The sequence below is a fragment of the Notothenia rossii genome (assembly GCF_949606895.1).
Source record: "Notothenia rossii genome assembly, chromosome: 7".
Taxonomy (NCBI): Eukaryota; Metazoa; Chordata; class Actinopteri; order Perciformes; family Nototheniidae; genus Notothenia; species Notothenia rossii.
Genome location: NC_136905.1, coordinates 66,417,247 through 66,430,653, shown reverse-complemented (window position 1 = coordinate 66,430,653; position 13,407 = coordinate 66,417,247). Strand labels below are relative to the sequence as shown.

The 13,407-nt window shown below is 38.9% G+C and overlaps 1 protein-coding gene across 5 annotated transcripts in view; it reads right to left on the bottom strand.

The window, feature by feature from the left end:
- The window catches only part of dlgap2a (discs, large homolog-associated protein 2a), a 197,307-nt gene that overhangs the window by 35,761 nt on the left and 148,139 nt on the right, over positions 1-13,407 (bottom strand). For all 5 annotated transcript variants that reach the window (XM_079693769.1, XM_079693770.1, XM_079693772.1 and 2 more), the window contains one exon: positions 3,684-3,898. In XM_079693769.1, the coding sequence (XP_079549895.1) occupies positions 3,684-3,898 (215 nt within the window). The remainder of the gene's footprint in view (positions 1-3,683; positions 3,899-13,407) is intronic.

The following is a 13,407-nucleotide window of genomic DNA, read 5'->3' as shown; positions in this document are numbered from 1 at the left end:
ATTGTTGCCCAACAAATATGCCAATAAAAATGTACATCTGTCTTATCCCGGCTAATATCGATCAATATATCGACCATAGGGCTGCACCAAACCACTCTCTCATTGTTGGAATCAAAAGAAAACAATATTTCTGAGGAGGCTCAAAATATAGAAATAATAAGTCATTCATCTCCGTTCTAAGACAGGAGGAAAGATAGCACATTATGGCATTCTTAGACAGGTTTCAGGCAATAATCGTGGCTCTTCTGTCAAGCAGCAGGCCACACAGCCTGATCCATGCTGGTCAATATCTTCCTTTCAGCAGAGCCCAGCAGACTCTTGGCCTAACCACTGAGAGGGCCATTATTTAGAGGGGCCTTGGAGTACAATAACTGCAACTGATAGCTCTTCCTGCTGTTGCATCCTCATAAATCATTCACTGTTTGCAGCTATTCAAAATGGATAGCCGGGGGAAGCTTTGCAAGATGTGGAAAAAGAAGCATACGTCACTGGAGCTGCCTCGTACATTACTTCACACTCCGAAAGAGCTGTTAAGAAGGCTGAACGTCTGCATCCTCTGTGACAGATGTTATTATGATCCTGCCTGAATCACAATCAATAAGACTTGATTTGATTTGAATCACTCGCTTATTATGTAGGCATGCGGGGGCACTACTTTTGGCCCTTGACTGTAAAGGCTGAATATCTCTGCTGCACTGCTTCCATCGCCTGTCATCCTGCAGAGAGATGTCACAAACACTCTTCCAGAGAAGCCCGACGTTTAATGTGTGTTTGCGCATACATGTTTTCATCAGGGTTAACAGTGTTACCAGAGTCTGTGGGTGGTGCTTGCTGCGGATGCCAGGGAAAATGCTGATCTTTACGAGAGAATATAAACCTTTGCTGAATGGCAATGAGCATGGGGTCGGAGGTGTGAAGAGCGAGAGACGAGGACATGACAATATGAGCGGGGGAATCATCAATGTTACTCAATGTGTCTCTTGCTGTGACTGTCTGACATCACAGACTGCATTTATGTGTCTGTCACAGGCCACACTCTACACTGGGGTCAGACACAAGGTCGTCTTTGCATAATGTCTACACTTTATGTCACATTATGTGCCTTTGGTGCTAAACCAGAGGCACATCAGACTTTGAAATACTCTGGCAGCCGTGTCCCTACACTACCCCTATTTCACGTTTGAATGAATTTATATCAGATTGTTTTTTTTGTGACTTTTTTGTGGGTTTGCATTCATTTCTCCTTTTTCTCTATCTGTAGCCCAAATGTTTAATTCAAATTCTGTCTCATTTCCTTGGGACATCATCCACTGACTAAGAAAATTATGAACCATCCAGATCTCTCAGGTCTTCTGGGACGGGTCAGCTTTTTGTCCCCAGAGTCAGAACTGAATAAGAAGAAGCAGCGTTCAGTTGTTATGCTCCAAACATCTGGAACAAACTCCCATAAACCTGCAGGTCCGCTGCAACTCTGACTACTTTTAAATCCAGGCAGAAGACTTTCCTTTTTGCGGCTGCTTTTAATTGAACTAGTCATATCTCACACTGCACTGTAACTTTTATTCATGTATTTTCTATATTTTTCTATGTATTTTATTATCTTTGCTTTTAAATGACATTCTTTAAATGCCATTTTATAATGAGTTTCCGCTGCATTATTTCTTATTCTTTCATTTTTGTAAAGCACTTTGAATTGCCTTGTGTTGAAAGGTGCTATATAAATAAACTTTGCCTTGCTTAAGACATGCTGATGAAATAATGATTCAACCAGCGTTAAGCCATATTTATCTATACAGGAGCAATTCTGTTTGAAAAAAGGACACTCATTTTGTCTGTTATTTTTGATAATAGCTTTGAAATATTTCTACCACTCCATATGATCTCAAACTGATTTTAACTGATTGGAGGGTTAACTGGTCAGGAATAAAGAGAGAGCCACAACTAATTGTATGTCTTTTCTTGAAACAGCTGCCTCTGCATGGCTCTGTTCACACATTATTCTCAAAGATAAATGCAAAACAAAAGACTGCATGTAACTGTCCTAAAATGAGAATGAACAACAAGCTCTCCTTTTCATGCCTTTAATGGGGACCTCCACACCGAGATCAAACCTTGACTGGTAATTGGACTTAATAAACACCGCTTGCGAAGCAGAACAAAGGCAGATACAAAAGAGCAGGTCCAGAATATTTTTGAATACTGTCACATTATTAAGATAGACTTGTAAATCTCGGCTGTAATTATAGTTTCCACATTATGCTATGAACAAAAAGGATTGCGTCCCTTTGAAGAGCAAACAAAAGGTAATTTGCTTTTGCGTATTCCCATCTTTTAAAAAATGTACTTTTGGTCAAGATTAAAGCGCCAAGCAGGATGTCATCATTTGGTATCTCAAGTGACTATAACAATACAATTCAAAACCGCAATACTGGGTAAATTAAGACAATAAGCATAACTTTAAAAGTTTAACTTATGAGTTCATAATTGAAAACTTAGCATTTAAAAAACTCGGACGGAAACATATTTTCTGCTTGTGGCTGGGATATAACCATACACTCTACTGTATATATATGAAGGGGCATACCCAGCACCAAGTTAACATGAGTTCATAAAGAGATATGAGTTGCAACAGAAGGTGAGGCAAATATGGAGCAGGGGTATACGCAGACAACTATCAGGACATACAACACACAGTAAAAGCAGCAGAATAGAACATTTTCTGACCTATAACAGCTTGAGAGTAACCTGCACTGTATCATCTCTGTATCTACTATAATTGGCTTTGCTAACATAAATAATAAAGAAGGTACATCCTCCTATGTTTGATGGTAATGATAACACAATCATTGAAAATACTTTGGGGAAAAAGCCATTACTCAATGGTGTTTTCTACAAGTCTTTTTGGTGCAACTACTCTATTATCCAATTTCAACCTAATCTAAGGGATGTATTAATGCTGTAATTATAATAACTCTCCTTGTATCTCTCCTGAGCAAAAAAGCTTGTGTTCATTTCTCTGTGATATTTTCTTCAGCTTGTCTCATCATGTAATCCTCTTATGAGCGTTTTCTTCCGCCGCTGAGTTACAGTAAACCAAAGCACTCTGTTTTCTCTGCATTTAATAGGGCACATCCCCTGAAGAACACACTGAACACTTTCTTACCGTTAAAAGATACTGATATGAAAACACATAAAGGGATTCTAATGAGTACAGGATTCAGCTATCAAGTGCTTGACACTGTTGTAGTGGTGGAGCAAAAGCACAAGAAAACTGACAACACTGCTCGAGGGATTGCAGTAAATAAAAATAATAAGTATGAAATTGCTCAAAGCTGAGAAAAGCTGTTTTCTGAAAAAAAAAGGCAAAATAGGAACACAGAAAGAAGCAAGTATTGGAATATTTTAAAGCCACTCTTTTTACAAATGTGTTTTTGGCTACCCTAATAGTATTATCTAAAATATCAGGTTCCCATGTTGGATCCCTGAGGAATCCCAAACTGACAAATGGTGTAATCACATAAATATCCAGCACAATATTTAAAGATAAAAAATGCGACTTGAAATTATAAAGATGGACAATGTTTGCCTAGCACTATATACCTTAGAGGTGAAGTGAATACATACAAAAGGACAAGAGTTAAACACTTTGAACTATTGACATCTTAAAGATATATGTGTTTTACCTGTGGGAGTCCAGCAGTTCCCTGGGTCTGATGATGGCTTTGACCAGGGCGTCGGGCCGCACCACCTTCTGAGGCGATGTCTTGGGGCTGGAGTCCGACTCTCCGCTCTCCTCGTCCCCCATGGCTTTAACATAGCTGCTGCTCCGCATCCGACGACAAGGGATCTCATCATCCTTCCCGCCGCCAGGGTAACCTCCCCAGTCATCCTGGGGCACCTGAGTGGCATGGGGATAGTAAATAGTCAGTGAAATAATATCAATATTTTTGGCCACTTTGGGGCAGAAGAAGAAGCTATAAAGACAACATTGTCATGTTATCAATGTATAACATTTTTGTGGTAGACATGGTAGCAAACAGCTGCCGACATATCCAGCAGACAAGAAGAAACGTGAGAGTGCATGATGATGTAAAACCAACACTTTCCGCTATACCTAAATGGAAATGTCTGATTCTGTAGCTTCTACATGTTTGGTGCTAAGCAGTTAGAGTTTACTGTTTTGAAACATGTTTTTTTATTGTTTGTTTTTTTCCTAAAGAATTAGCTGTGGATAAATGGTCATAAAGGGTAGTAAATCTTTAAGTACAGTATGTTCCCACCTCTGCATTGCAAAGTGCACAACAACCATGCAATCTATAATCATTTTATAAAAAGGACTGAGATTTTGAGAGGACCGTATTAATCTAAATAAACCAATTTTCACGATGAGTCAACCAACATTGAAACCATACCACTTCCATTTAAGCTTCTTATTAGTCGGCCAGGTTACAAAATGAAGACTAAAAATGCTGTTGATCCGGACTGGGCTTTTAAAGAATTACTAGTAAAATAGAGCTTGGGAATGGAGAAGAATAAACTATCTTTGCTCAACTTCACCTAGCTAATGCACATGAAAACCCTGCCACTAAAACAAGCCAGGCAGTTTGCATGCTGCACTTTTCATCCACTCGTTAAAGCAGGTCATTGAGTATCCAGACGTCAGCATCACCATTATCCCATTCAAAGTGAAAACAGCGTGTCTCACTTGCACTTTCATACATGTGGAGTGCATATTTCACACCGCACACACAGCTGTCCTAAATGTGGGATGTTGAGCAACAGGACGACAGACATCATCCTGCAGTGGTAAGTGGAAGTTAATGCACTTCTAGATTAGTCTTTGATGCCTTGCTCAGACTGGCAATTTTGTTATTTGAAGCAGAGCACATGTAAATGGTATAATAGTACAGAACATTTCTGAACACACATCATGTGGAGCCAATTATGCTCTGAATCATGTTCTTGGCGTGAACGAAAAATGGGACTCAATTATGGTACATGCCATTATACAGCTTCAACGTTATTAAACGTGCCTTTCTGTATTAGAGATGGTGGTCTGGCTTATTAAAATCTGCGGGGCTACCTTCACAAAGTCATTGTAATGAACTGATGATGATTTTTCAAGAGCTCATTTTACAATTCTCCTTTTCTCTCTCTCTTACACACTCTCATTTTGCAGAAGTTAAACAGTACAACATACAGTAGATGATTTTTGGGAAATAACAGAAGCAGAGTCAGAGTCTCAGCCTCTTCTACTAACACATAGATAATGCGACACAACGTTCAGAGACACAATGCTCCTTCTGCAGATATACAAAAGCACAAAGCTCTTGCCTCTGTTCCTCTGTGTTTATATTTTCCTTTAGATGTACCTTGTCGCAATCTGCTGAATGTGCGTAGTGGTCAGAAGCTATAGCCACATTTACATGGTCACTGATTTGGACTTATAAAATGTGACATTGTCAGTTTTCATTTGATTTAAATGGAGTTTAATAATTCTCTGATGCTGTATGCATCCTTCATACACTAAATCCGACTTAAGTCCCTATTTCTTTAACTTTATAGGCAAGGCAAGGCCTTTCTTTAACTTTATAGTAACACTTTTCCAGAGTTGCACCCCAGAAAAAGAAAAAATGCTTCCTAACCACTATTTATGACTCTAATATTATATTATTGTGTGTATATTGCAAACTCTTTGTCTTTTACTGCTCAATCTCAGTATTGAATTTGATATAGTTGACCATTACTTGACAGAGTGAAAAAATGGGTTTGACTCTTTGATTCAACATCAACCTGGTTTTAATCCTCTCTGCAGGAAAAATAACAATTTTTTGTCAGTTTGTAAATGATAAAATATCATATCATAATTATGCAGACGACACTAACATGTACATAACCCAGATTATAATGGGACATTACAGTCACTGAACACCTACACAGGACAAATCATCAATTGGATTTTCCAACATTTTCTGCAATTAAATAAGATGCCAGAAAGAAATGATCCAAAAGCAGTGCTCACCTCAATGTTTAAAACCTTTAACAGTGTCACACATCTTGTGGTTCTGAAGCTTACTATATTACAGCTAGACCTAAAAAACTCATGCCTTAACAAGACTTAAATAAATGTTATCATGCATTTATCTTTAGTTAACCTGATAATGGCAACAGTGTCTTTACAGGTCTTACACAAACCAATCATTTAACTATGGATTTTCTTAGACGCTGCTGCCTGTGTCCTTACCAAAACCAAGAGGGTAGAACACATCATGTCAGCCCTCAGAGTCTGACACTGGCTTCCTGGTTTGGGGCCAGAATGCATGTTTGATATCCTGCTCTGTTACCAGCCACCCAGAGCTGTTAGATCAACGGGACAGACTCGCTCATTCTCCACGGGGTCAGAACCAAACATGCAGAAGCAGCTTTCAGTTTTTTTGCCCCGAAGATCTGCAAAAAGCTCCTAGAAAACATGATGTCTGCTTAAACCAAGAGTTATTTTTAGTTCACAAGTTAATTTAAAGATTTCACAATATCATTACTCCTTCAAATTTCTCTACTTATCAATTTCTTTTGTTTTTGTTTCAAATTATCCATTTTAATAAACATACCTTACCAATTCTATGTTTTCTGAAAACATTCTATGGCCAGTCAGTGACTAACTCACTCCTCAGACTTTTACAATGAACTGGATGGCAGCGGACTGCATGTTGGAAATGTCAGGAGGTGATAGCTCGCCTCAAAATGTCACTAATGCATCACACAGATGACCCTCCTCCTTTTCTGATGCAAATGTCTTCTATTGGAAGATAACAATTGAAACGCGATTATTTTTCAAAGAGAAACAAAAACAAACATTAACCTTTACAACACTGCACTTTTAGGAATAAAGCCACCCTTTTTATGTGATAAAAGCACCAAAAGCAGCCAGGATTCTTAAAAGAAATTGTCCATAGTATACCATTGAGACATGTCAGTTTTTTAATGAGACATATGAGAAAAAAATGATTCCCCCTGACACTAATTTGACTTACCTCTTGCATCAGAGAACCCCCACCCACGTTAACTGCACTAACAAGTGTCACATCAAATCAAAACAGCTGAGTAATTGATCCATTATGTCTTTATTACATCCGTCTCTGTTAATCATAGGGAATAATGGGTCAAAGCAGCCTTTGACTCTGTTATGTTGTGACATTAGTGTGTGATTGATGGGGATTATGGTCTGTCCTCTAGGCTTGTGAAGCTAGGTACTAGTACATTTCACTACAAAGCTGTGGTTGTACATCATGAAAAAAGGTAACGGCAAATAAATATGAAAGGCAACAAATGCATATCAAAGAAGCACAGCCATGCAAAAATAGAACTGCACGACTTTGGAAAACATTAGCTAACTGCGATGCCCTCTACCCAAAAATGCACAGCCACGAAGCAGCACACACTCCCAAAAAGACACACTGATAAAAGTTATTCATCTCCCCTCCAAAGACAGGCATGCACCAGCTACCAAATGAAGTCGATGGGTTAATTAAGTCTTGGAGGGGTTTGATATTTTTAGACGTCTAATTAATGAACGGAACGCTAGAGGACAGGCGCAAGCTGTGGTGAGATTTGTTTAATTTGGATTCGCTGATAAACTGGATAGATTGCAGCGTGTCTCCCCGTGCTGATAAAGACACAGGTTGGGCAGCAGCTCGCTCGTATTGATTGATGGGAAAGCACACACGGCGTCCCAGCATCCTTAATGGGGGTGAAATATGGACGCTTGTCACCATGAACGCTCACCTTGACCCACAGAACCTACAGAGTGAAGGCATGGGATTCAGAGGTGAATGTGCATCCACACACCTGCTGCCATGTGCAATCATTCTGTGTGACTAGATAAATGTGCCAGATCTTGTTCTATTCAAGGCCTTGGTGAAAATGAGCCGAAGTTAGTGGGAGCCGTGTGAAGTTTCACAGCTCAAGTGTGAAGATCCATATTTAAAGTTACATTATGGCAGTCAAATAACTTTTACTTCCTTTAATTCATTGTGGTTATTAATCTGTTAAGTCCTGAGCCTGTTTTTCAGGTTTCAGGCTCGACAATGACATGCCCAGAACAAATGACTATATCTTCACTTCTAAAAGGGGTACATTAATAATCTTTTTTCTCAAAGGAATGATACACCTGTGAGTTGGATTTAGAAGAGTCAGAATCAATATACATTTTTTTTATTTTAAAGTAAATTCAGATTGAACATAGTAAAAAAAATGTAAATTATAGTTTCCGTCAAAAAAACAACCCCTTACTCATAGGGAAAACCACCCTTGAATGATGGGATAGTAGACTAAAAGTTTTAGGAATCCAAACTATAATATATAATAAGTACCTTGTATCAAGATTGATGCAAAACAAGTTAAATATGACATTTTTAGAGAGGTTTAGAAAAAAAAAAACCACCTCTGGGGTAATTTGGGTGTATTTGCCATATCTCTGGAACCCATCGGTCAATTTTGATGATTGACACCTCTTTTTAACCGTTAGAGCCAATAGAATCGAGAGGGAGTTCCTAAATCCATCTAAACATTACCATTGGTGAATGAGAGTGATGCGCAGCCAGCAAGCCCAAAACCGGAAGCTGGGTTACAGCTCTCACTCTACAGATGGAGCGATTCATTTCGGACAGTTTGAAACGCGAGGGCCGTGATTGGTACGTGATCTGCCCTCGCTCAAGGGAAAACCTCCAGCTTGACTTGAGACCGCCCCCGTGATAGATAAATGTATTTATAATGAAGCCAGCTGCAATGGATCATTGATCCACCAGGAGGTGCAGTGGGGTTCCACACTGGAGCTCATGTGAAATAAAGTCAGATACAGTACGCTGGATGTACAGCGGAACTTTGTTAAGATCCATATGTCACGGATATCATACTCTGTGCTAAATAAGAGACATGTAATCATTTACAAAACATCAACATGTTGTTATTTAACAAAAGCTGTGTATTTACACAACTAATGGCCCATCAACCACAGCTCTCTCCCCCCCTCCCCCCCTGATCTTTCTTCTCCAGCAGCTAAATTAACAGTAGGTTACTCTGAGTGACCATAGACTGTATGTGACAAGCTTACAGTTAGTGACGTAACAACACCATAAAAGCTGGTGGGTTGAAAGCAATACGGGAGGTAAAAATAACTACAATAATTGTGACTTATTTATTGTGGCTTTTATGTTTTTAGGTATAACATTTTATGTAATTCAGGCTTATAGTTCACCCTTCTCTAAAAGCCTTCAACAATGACAATATGCATTGTAATTTAATAAATCCTTCCAACACACATTGTAAAAAATAGCCTACTGTAAGTTAAGAAATCATTTCAATATGTACATCTTCTGATGTAACAACAATAACATTATAAATAGTAACATAGCTGAACATGGTATTGCACATTTAGCTTTGAGTGTTACTGACCTGAGATGTTTTTAACATACAGGGATGCAAACTCATCAGGTATGAAAAAGGTGACAAGGATCCGAGCCCCTGGCTCCCCCACCCCACGGAATGACAGAGGATTTTAGCAGTCAGAACAACGAAAGCAGCAGTGTTTATAATAACAGAAACGCCAAAGAGTCACATAATAGAAATATATAAAAGCATTTATTTCAAATTGTGGAGCAGTCAGTTTATAATTTTGGCAGCACTGTTGAGCATTTTGAAAATGTATTTTCAGGCCTCTGTGCAAGGCTTAAGTCTTTTTATCTTTATAGCCACATGGTGTAAAGTAACTAAGTTCATAAACTCAACAAGTACTATACTTGGGCACAATTTTGAGATACTTGTACTTTATTTAAGTATTTCAATGTTTTGCTACTTTGTTCTTCTACTCCACTACAGTTCAGAGGTACATGGTGTACTTTGACTCCACTACATGTATTTAATACCTTTAGTTACTTCACAGATGTGGATGAATGATGTGAAATATAATCAAGTGTTAAATCAGACTTTAGTTCCACCTGGAGTAAATCCACAAGCTACCCTGCAGTATACAAAGTCATTCAAACTAGCTGCACCTTTACCAGATTTGATAACACTTTAATGATCAATCATTATAAAACATATCATATCTATTATTCTGAAATGGACCAATCTGCACAATGACTACTTTTACTGTCGCTACTTTCACTATATTTTGATGATAATACTTTTCTACTTTTACTTGAGGAACATTTTGAATGCAGGACTTTTACTGTAACAGAGTATTCCTACACTCTGGGACTATTACTTTTACTCAAGTACAAGATCTGAGTACTTCTACTTTTACTCAAGTACAATATATATACTTATACCACCTCTGTTTATAGCCTATGAAAAAAACTATTAGAAATAGAAGGCTAAAGCTAACGTTAGCAGATAGTGACAATGTATGCTAGCTAGCTAGCTCAACGATTCCTTAAATAATATTGCCACAGAAAAACTTTTCAGTTCACATCACGCTCTGCCGCTCCGACAGGGAGCTGTGCTCTGAACACCTGAACGGCCCGTTCTAACAGCTGTTCACCAGCGGTCCAGTCTGTGCCACAGTGACTCCGGACGCACAGTTAATATTAACGAACGCACCCGTAGGTAATGTAGCTGCTGAAGCTAGACCATCATCTCGGAGCAGCAGAGCCTTATTATACATCCATGAGCAGAGCCGACAGGCAGGAAGACTCGTGCACACAGCTCGTACTTCATTATAATATATAAAAAAAGAACACCATGCGTGTCATGATGGCACATAACAGCTCACGGCCGCAGATTACTCCGGGTCCCAGACCCCCCCATACCCCAAAAATATTTGTATTGCAGATCTACATGAATCACACAAACGACTTATTTTGGATTCAAAACGGCGAATTTCGCCGAAAGGTGACAAGTTTGCATCACTGAACATAGACAGAGCACAACTGAAACATAACATCTGAAACGATGTAACAACATAATACACTTGTGGGGATGCTTGGGATGTGAGGAGTGAGGGACACGGCTTAGAACGGGCGTGTCGCCTGGCAGGACAGGAGAGTGTGTGTGCACCAGTCTGACTTGATCTATGAATTCATGTCCGTGACACTCACTGCTGCCCACAGCTGTTTTATAGAAGGAAATTCCTTCACTTCATGAAAGTGTTTTAACCACACACACCTCTACTACACACACATGACGGGTGTTATTTTCCCCATAAGGAACAAGTCGCTGCAAATTATCCCGCTTATTACACGGCCAAATTCTCAACAAAGTAACGACATGACTCTCAATATGAATTGAAATGCTTTTATGGATTTAGAAAAAAAATGTATTGATTTAAAAAATAGTTGTATGTATTGATTTAAAAAATAGTTGTATGTATTGATTTAAATTGACATGCATCCGCTAAGAAAAATAGTCCGTTGTTACAGTTTTTTAAACAGTCTGAATGAAACGGCAGCTCTCAGCTGTGTATTTACACAACTAATGGCCCATCAACCACAGCTCTCTCCCCCCTCCCCCCTTGATCTTTCTTCTCCAGCAGCTAAATTAACGGTAGGTTACTCTGAGTGACAAGCTTACAGTTAGACACAACACTGTCATTGCAAGTGACCCTCAGTTAGTTGACTTTTATGTTCAACTGCTAAATTCGTTACTGATAAAAAAAGGGCTTCTACTGTACCTAATTACCTTAACACTAGAACCGCCAGAGGTTTTTGTATAGGCCTACCTAAACCCGTCAAATCCCGCTATTAGAATGCAATTTTTAACAACATAGGGTGCTACATAATACACTTTCAGGAAAAGTCAGGGACTGGGAGACTTTAATATTTTATTGAAAAAAAGTTACATTGCACACACACAACAACACATCACACAAATTGACCCGATTGGCGGTTCTAGTATTAAATAAACTCACTAATTAATGAAACCAGTTCAATACGCATTATTCTTATTCTTATCATTCTTTATGAGCGCTGAAATAGTCTTAAAATCAGATCTGTTTTTTAAATTAAATCTGACGGCAGGCAGTTAGCTCTGATCACCTATGACAAATGCGCCGCACCTAATCGCTGGCCATTCAGCCACAGACACTGTTCGAAATGGGGGGGGAGCTAGGAGGAGCTTGGCTCCCCCGAAGAGGGAGGGAGCCCCCCTGAAGGCTGACTTTGAGATAAATAGGGGGAGCCCAAAACAGTCGTGCATATTTGTGTCACACAGATTAGAAATGTTGAGTTTCTGTAAATAACAGTTCTTGAAATAAATAATAGTTATTGTTCATTACAGTTTCTGAATATTTGTTTTATATTTGTGAATATGTCTGGGTGTTGCCATCTGTATGTGGTGGCGCTGCATTCTTACTTACGTTGCTATGATTATGGCGGTGATGCCGGCGCGGTATTTGAAATGTTCATATTGATATTTGTTTAACTCTGGCTGTGTAATAAAAAAATATGGCAAAACGAAAACAGCCAAGCGTCACAGCTTTTGAATTCAAAAGCAAAGAAGCGAAGGACTCTAAAAATGACAACGTGAACGGAAAACAACTTAGTTGGCCGGCTGTAAGCGGCGTTAGGGTCGAGTTTGACAGCTCCACCACGAGGGAGAGGCCTGCCGATGCGGAGCCTGAAGAGGCTTCAACAACGGCCACATCCGCCGGCATAGTGACACCGTCTGTATTAGTAGAAGAGTGTTTTTATAGCAATTGATCGCATCCGCGATGCTGCGCCAGTCAACAGAGCGTGCGTGTGACATATTTAGTAGAAGGATGTGCTCTGAAAAATAGGGCTCCCAGAAAGCAAATGGGTAATTCGAAAACTGACAGAGCTCCCTCTATACAAATCAAACTGTAGAAGGTGTGAAAGCACCTATTGTTTTAAATAATGGTCGGAATGTGACCTGTGAGCCTTCTGAATTACCGTGGGACAGCACATTCTAAACTAAAATGTTCAATCAATAAAGTAACATCTTATCTTATCTTAATAATATCTTCATATTAATAATGATAATAAATCATACAGTATGTGTCCGAAAGGGAGCAGGAGGAAGCAAACACAAAAATATACTGCATATTAAAGCAAACGATTGTAAAGGTTAAAGTATGAGCATAACAAATAAAGAAGTGTAATGTAAACATTTACATTATAATTATGATTATTTAATATATAAAGACTATATATTATTGAATTACAAGATTAGATATACTTTAGTTGATCTAAAATATTGATGTGTTAAAATGCTATTCAAAACACAACTGAAAGTCCATGAAACTTGTCTTTCTGTATTTGTGAATGAAGCGCCATCTCCTGGTTAAAACCTGAAATTGAAAATCTGGCAACGCCCTCTTGGAAAATAGTGGGAGGGCTTAACATTCCTCTATACTGGTCTTTGGCTGGTGGTAGGCAGGAAGCTGTAAGCTGGAGT